Raw genomic sequence first — 14,859 nt, forward strand, 5'->3', positions numbered from 1 at the left:
GAAGAGTCCCAGTGGGGTTGAAGCAGCAGATGGAATCAGACTCTGATGAAGAGACAGTCCACACTAGGAAAACGCCTCCCAAGGAACAAGAAAGCGCTAACACGGAGCCCTCGAACAAAGAGTACCAAACAGACACGGAAAGTGATCACCCGCTGCTAAGGAACATTAATAGTATGGAAAATCAAGACACCGAGACAAGACAACCGGAATACACACTTCAGCAACAAGAAGAGAATGGCAAGGAAGGCTGAAATACGGGCCAGAGGGAAGCCGGATGGCGGAACTGCGACAAAACTTCACGCAGGAATCCCAGAGCTTAGTATCACTGAGCGAAACTAACTACTACTAGATTATATCCTTTGTTAAACTGAACATTGTTGGGAGGGTATAGGGAAGGGGTGGGGCTACAGACCTCTCAAGCTGAACTTACGCCAAGCTGTCATGTTGACTATTGAGGAGAGGCGTAGGGAGTGGGAGAGAGTGGGGGAGAAAGGGGTCAAAAACGTCATAGTTTAGGTGTTAGACAGATTTCACGCATAGCCAGGTACAGAGGTGTAGATTTTTTATTTAATTTTTTTTGCAGAGTTTTATATAGCGTGAACTTGACCCGAATCCAGTCAGGTATCAGAGCGCTTTACATAGCACTAGTTACGTTACATGAGGACACACATTCATTTTTTGTTAGGCACGGGGAGATTAAGTTATTTTGCCCAGAATCACAGGATGTTCAGCGTCATTACAGAGACTCGAACCCAGTTCCCCAGGTCCGAGGTCGAGCGCCCAAGCCGTTAGGCCAACTCCTCTCCCCAGCAGGGGAAACCATACAGAGGGAGATAGACAGCTGGGCCTACCCAAGATTATCAGGATAGACAAGACAATATGCATGCAAACCGAGGCACTACATACACTGCGCTGACAAGGAACGTCAAAGTACTGGAAAATAAGATTAAGAGAGGACTAGTTGCAAAACACATTAATAAGTTAAAGGCGGACATTGTTTTCCTACAAGAAACCCACTGTGCTTTCATAGGGAAGGGGACGTACACAACGCTAGCTCATGCAGGATTTTCACAAGGGGCGTGAGGAGTTGCCATACTCATTAGGAAAACCCCTTCATTCCACACATCAAAAAACTCACACTAATTAGTGTCTATGCCCCGCCGCAACTACAACCTCAAACTCTAGAAGCACCCTAGACGCACTCGCCAGGATCCTCCTGGAATCTGGCTCATCCACACTAATTGTTGGAGGGGGCTTCAATGATGTGATGGACCCATACCTCGATTGGACACGAGTGGCGGCGGGGACCCGGGTTCCTACTCCACTGGCAGATTTTGCAAAATCAATGGACTCACAGATCTTTGGCGGCAGCAGCATCCTACAGATCGCACGTTCACTTACTGTTCAGGGGCGCATAGGGTCTTCTCGAGACTAGATTATTTTCTCGTGCCAGCGGGTGACATACAAAGAGTGGACAGAGTGGAATACCTTGCAAGGGGGATCTTAGACCATTCACCGCTGTGGCTGGCGGTGGGAGGTAAAGAGGACAGACAGCGAGCTGACTGGAGACTAGATGCCTGGGAACTCCGGGATACAAATACAAAAAGAACTGTGAGTCTGTCGGGCTAGGTGACCTTTATACAGCTACACCATCATTACTAAACCAAGAATGTGTTTCTACCAAAATATCTCTCTGGATATGTGCATGCATTTAAGATCTGAGAATGCATCAAAGGTTCCCATCACCCACATACAGTGGCTTGCTTCATCATTTGGGAGACCAGGGACTTATCTGAGGACCGGATGCCGCCAAGTTGTCATGGGGCAGGGTTCCGAGTTCGTCCCGGATGCACCTATGGCGAGGTTATTCCAATGAGAAGACCACTCTAGAGATTTGTGTGGGATGATGTATGCAGTGCAATTGGGGTGAATATGATATAATAAAATTGGGAACAAGGCACAAAAATCATTTATTAAAGTGCTACCTTGGTACCAAATTAAAACAGTGCTTTTGGCAGTTTTAACAAATAACTGCGATGGAAGTGGTCGACATGTTTCAGCCCTGGGTGGATGTACCCTAGCTTTCGTCAGGACCGTTATAAGCTACTGCATAATGATTGTGAAAAAAAGGTAAATCATACGACCTGCACCTGGGATAGGTGTGGAAGAAATTACCTATACAGGTAGAAATAAACATAATAAGACTTAGTGTATCAGAGGTGAAAACCTTGTACATAATAGATCACACAATGCATAAAGTTTATTATTCAATTTAGCCAAATACATATTAGTAAGAACACCCCTTCAAAACAATAGAGGTGCTGCAAATTTCCACTTACCCAAATGAATCTGGGTATTCGCCTCGCCTCACCTGGCACTTGCTCAGGCGTCGGGAGGCACCGCTCTAAGGCTACAAAGACGTTTCTGTGACAACATGTTAATAAAGTGTACATAAACGAAAACCTTTGCTGTGTGTTTGATTTGCTAGTATCTGGGCACATGTCTTTTTATGCAGTCTTTGGCTTGTAGCCTGTTACTTCACAACAAAAACACCCTGTAGATTAAACCAGGGAGGCAGGACAATGTTCCCACACACCCTCCTTGACAAGTTCTCGCTTATGTGTTTCTGATGTGGTTATATTCAGACACGGTTTTGCATCCAACTCAGGGAATGGCTTCTTTAGCTTCCTCTGGAGTTATTTCTTGGCTGTAGAGGTCTGCAAATAACGCTGGGAACCAGTAATGGGACCCTCCTGGTGCTTGCAAATCCAACCAGGCCAGGCCTTCCTTCAGTAAATGTTCCTGTCGGAAGAGGGAAAGAGATATTTAGCGTCTGAAAACCGAGGGCACCTATGAAAACACCTAGGACTTAAACATGTTTGAACTGTAACAAGCGCACCTGTGTGAACATATTTTCTTTATTTGCTTTTTATTATTTATTTTAAAGCTATAGTGGGATTGCCACTGTGCCCAGTGGCTTTTAAGCTATGTCGCACACAGCCATCCAGATTGAGTTAAATGCTCACTGCTAATTTCTGCAGTAATCTTAAAGTCAGAAGTTCGTCATTATGCATTTTGGAACTCCTTGCGATACATACCAACACGTGATTGGCTCTTTCAGTTTCCCACTTTAAACTGGTTTTTATTTCATTGACTGTTACGAATCCTTTTTTCTGAAATTTAAATAGAAAAATTTAACTAGTCAATGACATACAATTTACTTGCTTCAATTAAAAATTGATGTGCATCTGTATAATCTTGCCAGATGCCAATGAATCAGATAAGCAGTTCTTCAATAAAGGCGGCTTTCGCTTGCAGTGTAATTTTGAAGGATTCACTTGAGGTTACTAGAATGGAAATCTAGTGATGATTAAGAACAACAGATCTAATTTGAATCCATGCCTTTATACCTGTTCGCTCGGGCCAGGGGAGAAATACTTACTGGCCTTTCCTGTTTTTAAAGGTAATGCTAGTTCTCGAGCTAGTCCTTACCTCCATCCATGTGGGACATGAATGAAGCCTGCATGTTTACACCTCATGTATGAAGTAAAGTGAGTATGTGTGTTGTGCTTGATTTATATGGGGACAGGAATCAATCTTGAAACCACTGTGTGTGATTGGCTGATAAAAAGAAGACTGAAGGTGGCCTAGTCAGATTTAGTCTGGAGGTGGGCCCTGGAACACACTGAGGACTCTTGGAAGTGAGCCATGCTGTAGTGATTTGAGGACGAATGTTCTTTAGAAGCTGAGGCGGTGCTCCTAACGTCGCCCCTACCCTGGAGTGCTTCAGACTTTTTTGTGTAGCAGTTAGGCATGAAAGACCTCCTTTTGTGCCACTGTTTTCTATCTTACCTGCCAAATATTCATAATAAATGGCTGTGCCTTGGCAGCCCCTTTTAAACATACTATCTTCCCTGAAACACCCAAAAACACAGCAAGGCCATAGAATTCACATTTATGTCTGCTAGTCAGGGACAAAAACAGGATTGAATCCCCAGATCATTGTGCTAGCATAGCATACTATGTACCAGGAAGGGAAGCCCACAAAAGCGTGACCGAGTAATTTTCAAGCTACAGGGATGGATTATTGAACTTCCCGTCCAAGATGGGGAAAGACTGGGGGAATCCCGAGATCTGCAAAATGAGCAGCTGGACCCGGTCCGTGAGAGAAGCAAACTTTTTGGGAAAGATGGTGCCCAGAGGAGCACAGTCTAAAAATGGCAGCCCACAGCTAAGCAACCTGCAGTAAAGAAGTTGTTGTGAAGAGGGATTAAAACTGACCATGGCATTAACATTATGAGGCATGGGGATGATGAGCACTAAGAGGAACTATGGTGTGCTCCCAGTTCCTGAAGCCCAATGTGCGTGCGCCCCTGACTGCCCACTTAAATGGAGCTAGAGCCATCTGCTTAGCTTGGGAGAGTTGCCAGTAGCTTTAGTTTTGCTGCCCTACAAACTTTGTCCAATTAAAGCTTGGCCTGTGGAGCATCCCAAATGTCGTTTGTGTGCAGTTAACTGCAACCCCTTGGATTCTGTGGGAGGCCAGAATGCTTAACCACCACATCCAGCAGGTACTGTGCCCCAAAGAATGTGGCACCAGGAGAACCATGTAAAGGTGCCCGGCCTCAAGTAACGATATGTTTGTAGCATTTGTTGATGTAGATACGCATGCTCTTCATACTCCTGCTATTCTGTGTTGGGCACGGACTTTGCAACTTGTTTTTATCTGAAGACATTTTAAGTCACAAGATTTGGTGCGATTCCTCCCTTAGTCCACAATGTACCTGGACGTTTCCACCTTAGATGGTTTTGTTCCACCATCAGGTTCGGATAGTCAAGTGCCAGCTCAAAGACCGACATGTTCTAACTCTGATTCTTTGGGAACAGCCTTAAGAGTTCTCCTATCCCAGTGACATCAAAAACAATTCCTGCTCATTCTATGCCTGGAGGACTATTCAGACACACAAGTGCCTTATGTTAACTCCTTGTGGAATTCCTATCGCCTTAGGAGAACAAATGTTCATGTCTAATATGCCCACTTGACACGTAAGCCCAAGCCGCTGCAGCACTTTGTGAAAAGACTGGCTGCCTCTAAAGGTGAGAACGTTTTGTAAAATTTGTTCAAACGTAAATATATCATTAATACTAAAACTTGTAATAGTTGAGCGTGCACTGTAAGTTTGAGCTCAGCTTGAATAACTGCTAGTGGTTCCAGAATAAAAATGTATACTCAGGTTGCCTAAATGTAATAATGTGAAGCTATTTATTGTGCGCCCATAATGCTCCTTAATTATATGTAACAAAAAAAAAAGGTCAGGAAAGCGTACCTACTAGTACATTTCTTTGCGTTGATGCAGATTTACGACTCCAAGGTAATCACAAGTATACAGAAGCAGGCCTGGAAATCATACACCTAACATACTTTGTTGCATTCAATAATTTTAACGATTGCCCGAGCGAAAACCTGCTGAGCAATTGCAAATCCACTTTTCCTAAAACTTTTTTTTTTTTACCCAGCACAGTAAATTGTTTACTCCTGCCGTTGTCAAAAACTTTCTGACGTTTTCCAGTGTGAGAACGTGTTAGAGGAGCTGGTGAATGCTTCTAAGCATGTTAGTTTGTGTAGACGTGCACATACTAGAAAGTATTCCAACTCAAACTACTGTTTCCCACCGACTTACAATGTATGCATGTCAATTTGCAGGAAGGTGCCAAAATCAAAGCACAGCTAGAATCCAAAGCCTGATAAGAGCCATAACATAATCAGGCTAGTTGTAGAGCTCTGACATAAGAGTGCTGCTCCAATTTGTCACTTAACTTCATGGCACCAAAAGTGACCTGTAGATTTATGAAGCATACTGTCCCTAGGACAACCAAATATTTTATAAAATTCCACACCACTGCAAAATAAATTCCCCTCCCCCCCCCCCCCCCCCCCCCCCAAAAGGAAGATTCCTGCTAAGCTCTCTTGCACTTGAGCCCAACATACACCCTTCTGCTTCTCCCAAGAAATGGAAATCAGCCTTCTACACCACAAGGGGTAAGGGACTCTGCTACAAGCCCCCCTCCACCTCCCACTGCTCCTAGGCATTCATCTTCACCGCTCCCCCCCTTGCATCTCCCTCAGGACTTGTAGTATGAACCCTTAGTGTCCAGGAAAGGGTATGACCTGTGGAAGCGCTTTAATGTGAATCCTATACATGAACCTGACATAGACCCGTACTCCACCAAATCCTCTCCACGTCATGACACCAGCGCTTCTTGTGACAATTAAAGGGCCACCCGCCACCAGAAAGTGAAAATGCAGGTTTCTAGGATGAGGATAACTGCCTTGTGGAGATTCTTCAAAACAGAAATCGGTGCAGTACTTCCCCATGCTCTAGAGCGAATACAATCCTGAAACAAATTCCAGGAGCTAGTTAAAAACAGGAAAGGGGGGGGGGGGGGGGGGAAACTGTCTGACAATGAGAGCAAAAGGACAGGTGATGTTGGCATACATGTGGCAGTGGGGGCTGCCACACAGTAGCACATTGCAATTTCCATTAGCATGGTCTTCCTCTGAGTGGCATCGCTGGGAGAAAATGCAAGACCCCAACAAAGCCCTCCTCAAGACATACAGAGAGGTGGAGAGCAAAACTATATCCAATGCGATCTGCAGATGTGCCCTGGATGCTGCAGACACCACCTCCATAGATGTTAACACCAGCATTCTCCTATGATATCATGCCTGCCTACAGATCTCTGTTTCCGTCGTGAAGTACAACTGTACCTTTATGTAGTGCTTTCCTTTTTTAATTTTTTTATTTTTTATTGATCATTTCTCAACAAAAAGAAACAAACATCACAAGGCAATACAGTACATGGCATACATGTCGGTATCTATACAGTACACAATGATAAGAAATCCATTGGGGGCAGGCCCGGACTACACATACAATCATAGAAATGGCATTTCATTCGGAATACAAGGGAAATGGATAAGGACAAAAGAGCACAGTGCAACACAGTCATACAGTATACATATCCATCACATTACCCGACAGAACAGGAGATTAGATAGTAGGCACAGACAGCAAGTAGGCCGTGAGGGGTGACCAAATGTCCCGGGCCTCGATGGTGCGGGCAACTCTTCAGCATAACAGACCAGCTGATCTCGACAGTAGGTTAAGTCCTGCAACCATAATTTGGTAGTGGGGGCCAGTCTACTCTCCCAACACATAGAGACTCTCCGCTTGGCCATCAGCAACGCAATAGCCACAAACCTTCTGCAGGAGGCCCTGACACTGGCGACCAGACCTAGGAGACATAGTTGAGGGGTACAGTCCAAAGGAAGCCCAACCATCAGGCGCATAATCTTTACTACAGCTTCCCAATAGGAGAACACCTTGGGGAAAACCCATGCCAAGTGATAAAAATCAGCGTCAGGGGCCCCACAGCGTCTACAGGCAGCAGAGTCTCGCAGACCATATTTGTACAATTGGGCAGGTGTATAATATAGCTGGTGTACATATTTAAATTGTAATTGTAACTGGGTTTTGTATCGCGCCAACTCACCGACAGGTCTCAAAGCGCTACTGACCAAGTACAGAACAAAGATGGAATGAGGATATATGGGTATCAGGTCTAGCAACCGACTATTGAAGCGGGAATGCGTCTTTGAAGAGTAAGGTCTTCAAGGACTTCCGAAAGTGGAGAAGGTTGGGCTCTCTACGAAGCACCTCCGGTAGCTTATTCCAAATGATAGGAGCCTGCACTGAGAAGGATCTGCCTCCTTTAGTTGTTAACTTAAAGCGTGGTCGAGACAGTAAAAAAGATCCGGACGATCGCAAGGCGCGTTTAGGTTCGTGGAGTTCCAGCCTTTCTTTTATATAAGCTGGCGCGTGTCCGTGGATTGCTTTGTGGCAGATACACATACTTTTAAACTCCACTCTCTGCACCATGGGCAGCCAATGTAGTCGGTGGAGCAGGGGGGAAGCATGGGTCCTCCTCGGCACTCCAAAGATCAGGCGTGCTGCGTCGTTTAGAATGACCTGAAGCCGGTTGATGGAGTTCTTTGGAAGGCCGAGATACAGCGCATTTCCATAGTCTATTCTAGACACTATTGTGGCTGAAACAATGGTTTGCAGCATATTCCTCGAGAGCAGGGGGGCGAGTTTACGTAGTTGCCTGATCAGATTGGTACAGCAGCTAACTACAGCGGATACTTGGTTGGCCATTGAGAGTTCCTGATCGATTTTCATCCCAAGACTCTTGACATTGGGGCATGGTTTTGGAGTAGGTCCTAGTTCTTGTGGCCAGAACAAGTCGCTCCAGGGGGAAACAGAAGTTGAAATGACAAGGACTTCCGTTTTATCCGGATTGATTTTCAGCAAATTGGATGACATCCAATTCACTGTAAATCGTAGGATGTCTTGAGCCACTGATTGTGCCGATGATGTGTTATCGATACTCAGCAATAGCTGAGTGTCGTCGGCATAGTTAAAAACTTTACACTTCATGTTTGCCAGTGACTCTATCAGAGGTTGTAAGTAGAGGTTGAATAGGAGCGGCGAGAGCGCTGACCCCTGCGGGACCCCACAGACTAACATGCCCACCTCTGACACCTGGTCTGCCAACTGGATCTTCTGCGTCCTTCTTGTTAAGAAGGCTGTGAGCCATTTAAGAGCCTGCCCTCCCATCCCAAACCCAGCCAATCTGTCCAAGAGCAGTGCATGGCTGACAGTATCAAACGCCGCTGAAAGATCTAATAATATCAGCGCGCTTGGCTTTTTACTGTCAGCCATGCATCTTAGCTCATCCAGTACCGACAGCATTACTAGTTCTGTGCTATGGTGGGCACGAAAACCAGCTTGCCGCTCCTGGAGAAGATGGTGAGATTCCAGAAGGGCTGACAGGGACTTAAGTACGTGCTGTTCCAGTACCTTTGACAGGAATGGCAGCTGGGAGATTGGCCTATAGTTCTTCAGGCTAGTTGGATCAGCTCCAGGCTTTTTTATCAAAGGTCTGACACATGCCTCTTTGAAGGTAGATGGTAAAGATCCAGTGGCTAATGAGATGTTTAAAAGGTCTAGGATCTGGTCTTCTAGAAACGGTATTGCCATCCGAAAGGTGTCAGGCGGACAGGGGTCAGCGGGGGAACCAGATTTGGTAGACGCTACGAGTTTTCTCAGAGTACTAGAGTCAATGTGGGGAAAGCTGGTGAAAGTTGGAGTTAGAGAGTCTGGGAGGGGCAATTGTTCGATGTAAGGGGCTGGGTTGTTCTTCTTGATATCAGACAGGATAGTCGCTACCTTTCCCAGGAAGTATCCTTGAAAGGTATCGCAATCGATCGTGATATCTGTCTTTTCCTCTTTCTTACTTAACTCTTTCAAAATTTGGAAAGTCTCTCTCTGGATGTTTGTGGCGTTATTGATTCGCGTCTCGTAGTACTCCTTCTTGGCTGATGTAATAAGCTTTTTATATGCTTGGAACGACGTTCGATATGATTCCCTATCGGTATCCTTTTTAGATTTCCTCCAGCATCTTTCGAGGTAGCGAAGCTTTCTCTTTTGTTCGCGTAGACCTTCAGTAAACCAGGGGGCTCCTTTCTCTACACCTTTTATTTTTTGTGCCTTTTCAGGAGCTAACTCATCAATAGATTGCCTAAGGATGGTTGTTATCGTATTGTACTTTGAGTCTAGATCGGTACTATCAGCAGGGAATATAGAGTTCTGTATGTACTTGGGCATGGTTTTGGCTAGGGTCTCAACATTCACCTTTTTCCATTGGCGCACTTTTTTAGTTTTTAACGGTAGTTTGACCTGGCAGATGTCTTGCGATAAGTCATATGAGATAAGATGGTGGTCTGACCAGAGACAAGGTGAGATACTTGTAATGACCGCTTTTGGTGTCGAAGACCAAATAAGATCTAAAATATGGCCTTTTATGTGGGTTGGAAGTTCCACAAGTTGTGTCAGTCCGAGGGTGGTCATGATGGTCTGTAGTTTCTGGGCTGACGGGTCTTGATTACTTTTATCCCAATGGACATTAAAATCGCCAGTTACCAGGATGTTTTTATAACGTGTGCATAGATCTGATATAATTGGATGGAAGAGATCATTAAACACAGGAGTACTTTGGGGTGGGCAGTATACTGTTAAAATAATGAGACAGGAGTTGTTCATGGTAATTTTTATCCCCAGTAGGTCGACAGTATTTGTAGTCTCAGCTAGGATCTTTGTTACCATAAATTGCTTTTTAAAGATCGTTGCTACCCCGCCACCTCGAGTCCCCTCTGGCCGATTGTGCCAGACCATATCATACCCACTGGGAAGGGCGGCGATGATATCCGGGGAAGAGGCGTCGCTCAACCATGTTTCGGTGAGTGTCAGGATATCAATGGTCTCATCCTGTAGCAGGGTGAAGATCTCTAAATGATGTTTCTGCAGTGACCTGGTGTTAAGGGTAGCTAGCTTCAAAGGGGTTAAGTGGCTTTGGTACTTACAGCTAGAGATGTGCAGGATGTTATATTCCTTGAGTGTAGCACATATACTCGGGGATAAGATATACCTGTCAGAGTTCAGTCCTAGGAGGTCCGCTGAGGTATAGCAGGAGCGTGTGCCAGAGTCCCTGAGCCCTGCGCCCGGTCGGGCGCAGACGGGCAGGACTCTGGCACGACTCCGGCGCAGATCCGGCGCGTCCGCTGCGCGGAGCCATCCTTGTCCGTTTTTATAGCGCTGACGATGTCCTCACTCACCCAGCCCGACCCAAGATGGCCGCCAAACTCGACGCCCAGCGCTCTCGGCGTCGATACTCAGCCGAGAGCGGGCCTGGAGCTGGAGGGAGGGGGTAGGGGTGGATTCTAGGCGCTGCTAAGCGCTGAGGAGTTACAGCACACCAAATGCAATCAGGGTATAAAATTCACGAGAGACAAAATAAATAAATAAATAAATAATCAAAGGTAAACTGTTAAAATGCGATTTGCGAACAAGAAAAGACAGGAGACCTCCCTGCTTCCGCCTCAGGAGGGAAAGGTGCGTACAGTGTCAAAGTGAACTATTCGCAAATTTCCATTAGCTGTTAAGTGCCCTGTCAGGCGGCAACAGTCCGCCCACTCGTCCTCAGTCAGAGCGCGCGGTAAAACTGCATTCCATTTATTCAACGCTGCTACACCGGAGGCGGCTACCTCCTTCTGTGATATCCGATATAATCTGGTGATCAGCTTTACCCTAGAAGGGGTAGTGTATTAACAATCATGGCCTTGAGGGGTATGGGGTGCACCGCTCCAGCCTCAACTGCCACATGGGGAATGTAAGCAGGGTCATGTTGCCCATAGTACGCAAAGTGGGCTTGTGCGCATAAATAGTATAACTGGAAATCGGGTGCTGCAAAACCACCCTGCTCGTAAGGGAGCATAAGTGTTTCCCACTTGAGATAAGGCTTTTTACCCCCCCATGCTAACGTAATCAAAAGTGATCGAAGTAAGTTAAACAAGCATTTACAATGCAATGGTCTCGGCAATATTATAGGTAGAGCTATTGGTATTGCTCATTTTTTTATTATTTTTGTATCCCTAAATAAATGGCATTGTCATTTCTATTGGCATTAGCTTTTTTTTTTTTTTTTTTTTTTTTGCATATGTGATACCTATTGCATTAGCAGAGAGAGAGAGCCAAATTGTGTCTGCATTGCTTCCTTCACCACTTTCATGCCTGTCAATTTCCTGCATCCCACTACAGCGTGAACCTTCTACGGATCGTATTCCATTAAATGGTGTCATCACATACCAACACAGCAGGCAGCGCGTCAGACAAACAGACAGCAATGCCACACTAAGCACAGGACGTGAAATCTCAATAGGACCGGGCTGTTTTATGACAACTCTAGCCCTTCACACTGGAGCAATCAGGGAGTTAGCTTAAATCCAACTCTTCCAGCTCCTCTCTTACTTCCCCCTGGCGGCACTTAGGTAGTGCACATCTTTAGGAGGTGCCTGGTTGCCCAGAAAGCAGATAGCCATACTGGATGCTATTTGGCATCCCTCGACCAATAATACACAGCCGAATACTGTAGCAGTATTTCTAAGCTTCCCTTCCACTTCCGGGAGGCATGGACAGACGGGAGTTAAGACGGTTAGAAAACATTACACTGTTAGAAAAGGAGGCACTATTCTTGTAGGAATTTCCAAACTAATTTATAAACTTAAAACGACTATCCTATGGAACGAGCTATAGTCATCGCATCCAATATCGTTTCTGAAAAGTTCACGTTTAGGAAGTGGGACCTCATCTTTAAAACATAATAATGGAATGTTATGCAAACTTTATTTTGGCAATGTTTAGCAGCACCTAGGCAGCGTTGGTATTTTTATCGTAATACCGCTTCATGTGCATCCTGCAAGAAGTGGGTAGTCGCCTTTCTTCTATTTCCATGCCGAGGTAGCCGGGCTCGGGATCTACCCGTTTACTCTCCGTGCTTATAGCGGAGTCCGGGGCGCCCGAAATGGCGACGGAAAGGGCGGTGCTTATTTGCGTCCATCCCTTGCAACGAGAGAAATAAGGGGAAAAAGTCACCCTGTGGAAAAATAATTTTAAAACTCGGTCTACCTCCTCTTGTGAAAAATACATACTTTCGTAGCAAACAAGCAAGCTATAAAATATTACTTTGCACCCCAGTCGATTGAAGCGTTTCAAGCAGCCCTAGGAAAACACCGTGAAATAATAATAAACAAAAGTAAACAATGGCGCAGAGGTGTTGGGCGATAGGGTGCTTGCTATATAAATCATTTGCTCTGGCGTTTTCCCTTGCCCCAGTGAGAGAAGCAATAAAATAACAAAATACTAGAAATTTTGCATAATTAAAAGAAAGACATAGGCGGTGGCAGTTGTGTGGAAGTTTCTACCACGATGTACAACGTATCTTTTAAAATTGGAGTGCATATATGTATATGAATACTGCAATAGGGGGGGCGTGGCCAAGATGGCGGGGTGAGCGGACGCTTCCTCCCGTAGCTCCTCCGGCCCGGCCAAGCTAAAGCCTTTTTGTTATGCTTTTCTCCCCCCGCTGAGGCTCAGCGCGGGAGAGGAGCGTGGCGGAACATCAGGGGCACACATTGGTGCTGTTTTGGTCCGGATCGCCCCGGGGGAACCCCCCAAAAGTTCGTCTGAGATCAGGGGACGACGGCGGTGAGCCCGAGGGGCGGAGCGTATTGGAGAGCTGTCCGGGCGCCTCGGTTGGGCCTGGTGCTGAAAGCTGCGGTCTGGAGGGGATCTGGCCCGCCGCTCGACGGTGACTGAAGGAGCCTGGCGGGAAGGGGCCCGACGGTGTGGAGGGCTTGGGACGGGTGCCCCGGCACTCGGACTGGTGACGGCGACACCTGGCACTGCGGAGGCCCTGACCCCTAGCCGAGGTACGGCGGACTCCTTGTTGGGGCCGGATCATCTGGCCCCCTGTGCGTGACTAACGGGGGCCGGTGGTGGAACTTATTTCACGGCGGGGCACCTCGGAGGCCCCGGGGGTGTCGCCGGGCCTAGTCGGTGTGGCTTGCTCCGCCCGGCCGCCATTTTGTCCCCGAAGGAGCAGTGGTGGCGACCTCCGCTGAGCCCTGGATGCTGGCTGCACACGACCTCCCGATATTGCTGTCTTGACTACCGGAGGGATGAGCTGTTGGGACCCCCTCGCTGCGGCCCCCTTGGTTGTCTCACGCTAGCTCTTGCGGCTGACGGTGACCGGGCTCGGCCGCCATTTTGTCACCTGTGACGCAGCGACCTCACTTGTGGGGGATCCCCCGGCCCGAGTGCTTGCCGGCGGCTGAGCATCTCCGGGGCGCCTGGATCGGGGCCCGACTGCGGAGCTGACGATGGCTGGGAAAGGAGGCCCGAAGAAAGGGGACCGTACTCTGCCGGACATGCTTGGCAGGGCCCAGCACTTGCGGGACAGGACACAGCCCTCGCCGGGGCCCTCCCGGGCTCCGGCGGATGTGACTGGAGGGGAGCCACCCGTCACGAGGGCCTTCATGGAGGAACTGTTTAGCTCCCTCAGGGAGGACTTCCAGACACTGAAGCGGGAGGTGGCCAGCGAGGTCCGAGAAGTGCGCAGAGAGGTGGAGGGCCTAGGTGAGCGTGTGGAGGCGGTGGAGACGGAGGGCCAACAGCGAGCGGAGGAGATAGTCCACCTCCAGCAGGACGTTCTTCGCCTCCGGGAACAGTGTGTGGAGCTCCAGGCCCACTCTGAGGACCTCGAGAACAGATCTCGGAGGAACAACATCCGAGTGCGTGGCGTGCCGACTGCGGATGAGGGGTCCGATCTGGGGGGCTATCTGCGGGCCCTGTTCCGAGAAATCCTGGGGGAGGCCGCGGACTTTCCCATCAGCATCGACAGGGCGCATAGGGTTGGCCGCCAGCGCCAGCCATCGGCACCCCCACCGGACATTCTGGCCTTCCTGCCCGACTTTCCACTAAAGGAGCGTATCATGGCTGAAGCCCGCAGGAAACAGCCCCTGACCTTTCGGGATCGGCCGGTGGCGCTGTACCAGGACCTCTCTGCCATCACTCTACAGAAACGCAGGTCCTTTAGGATTGCCACTGACTTTTTGCGCGAGCATGAGACGCCGTACTCTTGGGGTCACCCCTTCCGCTTGATTTTTCGGTGGAACGGGGTATTGCATCAGCTACGCTCCTTGCAAGACATTTGTGGTGTCCTGGGGCTCACGGCAGCGGAGGAAGAGGGAGCTACGCCGTCGTGGAGGTCCTCGGAGGGACGGAATCGGCGGAGGTCATCGAGGCGGCGCTCAGCGACCAGTGCAGGGCGCCCGGACTCCCCTACCATTAGGGCGGACATGGCAGACGCCCTGAGGGCGGCGGCCGGGGACTCGATCGGCTC

General features: G+C 48.0%; 1 protein-coding gene across 3 annotated transcripts in view; it reads right to left on the minus strand.

The window, feature by feature from the left end:
* Positions 1-547: 547 nt before the first annotated feature.
* LOC146869569 (vacuolar-sorting protein SNF8) overlaps positions 548-14,859 on the minus strand; it is a 240,353-nt gene continuing 226,041 nt past the window's right edge. For 2 of the 3 annotated variants that reach the window (XM_085606283.1, XM_085606301.1), the window contains 2 exons: positions 3,099-3,173; positions 548-2,802 (listed from right to left, as the gene is read on the minus strand). In XM_085606283.1, coding sequence (XP_085462409.1) covers positions 2,665-2,802; positions 3,099-3,173 — 213 coding nt within the window. In that variant the 3' untranslated portion in view covers positions 548-2,664. The remainder of the gene's footprint in view (positions 2,803-3,098; positions 3,174-14,859) is intronic. The other variant, XM_085606313.1, reaches the window with a different exon arrangement.

The sequence above is a fragment of the Triturus cristatus genome, chromosome 1_1 (assembly GCF_964204655.1).
Source record: "Triturus cristatus chromosome 1_1, aTriCri1.1, whole genome shotgun sequence".
Lineage (NCBI taxonomy): Eukaryota > Metazoa > Chordata > Amphibia > Caudata > Salamandridae > Triturus > Triturus cristatus.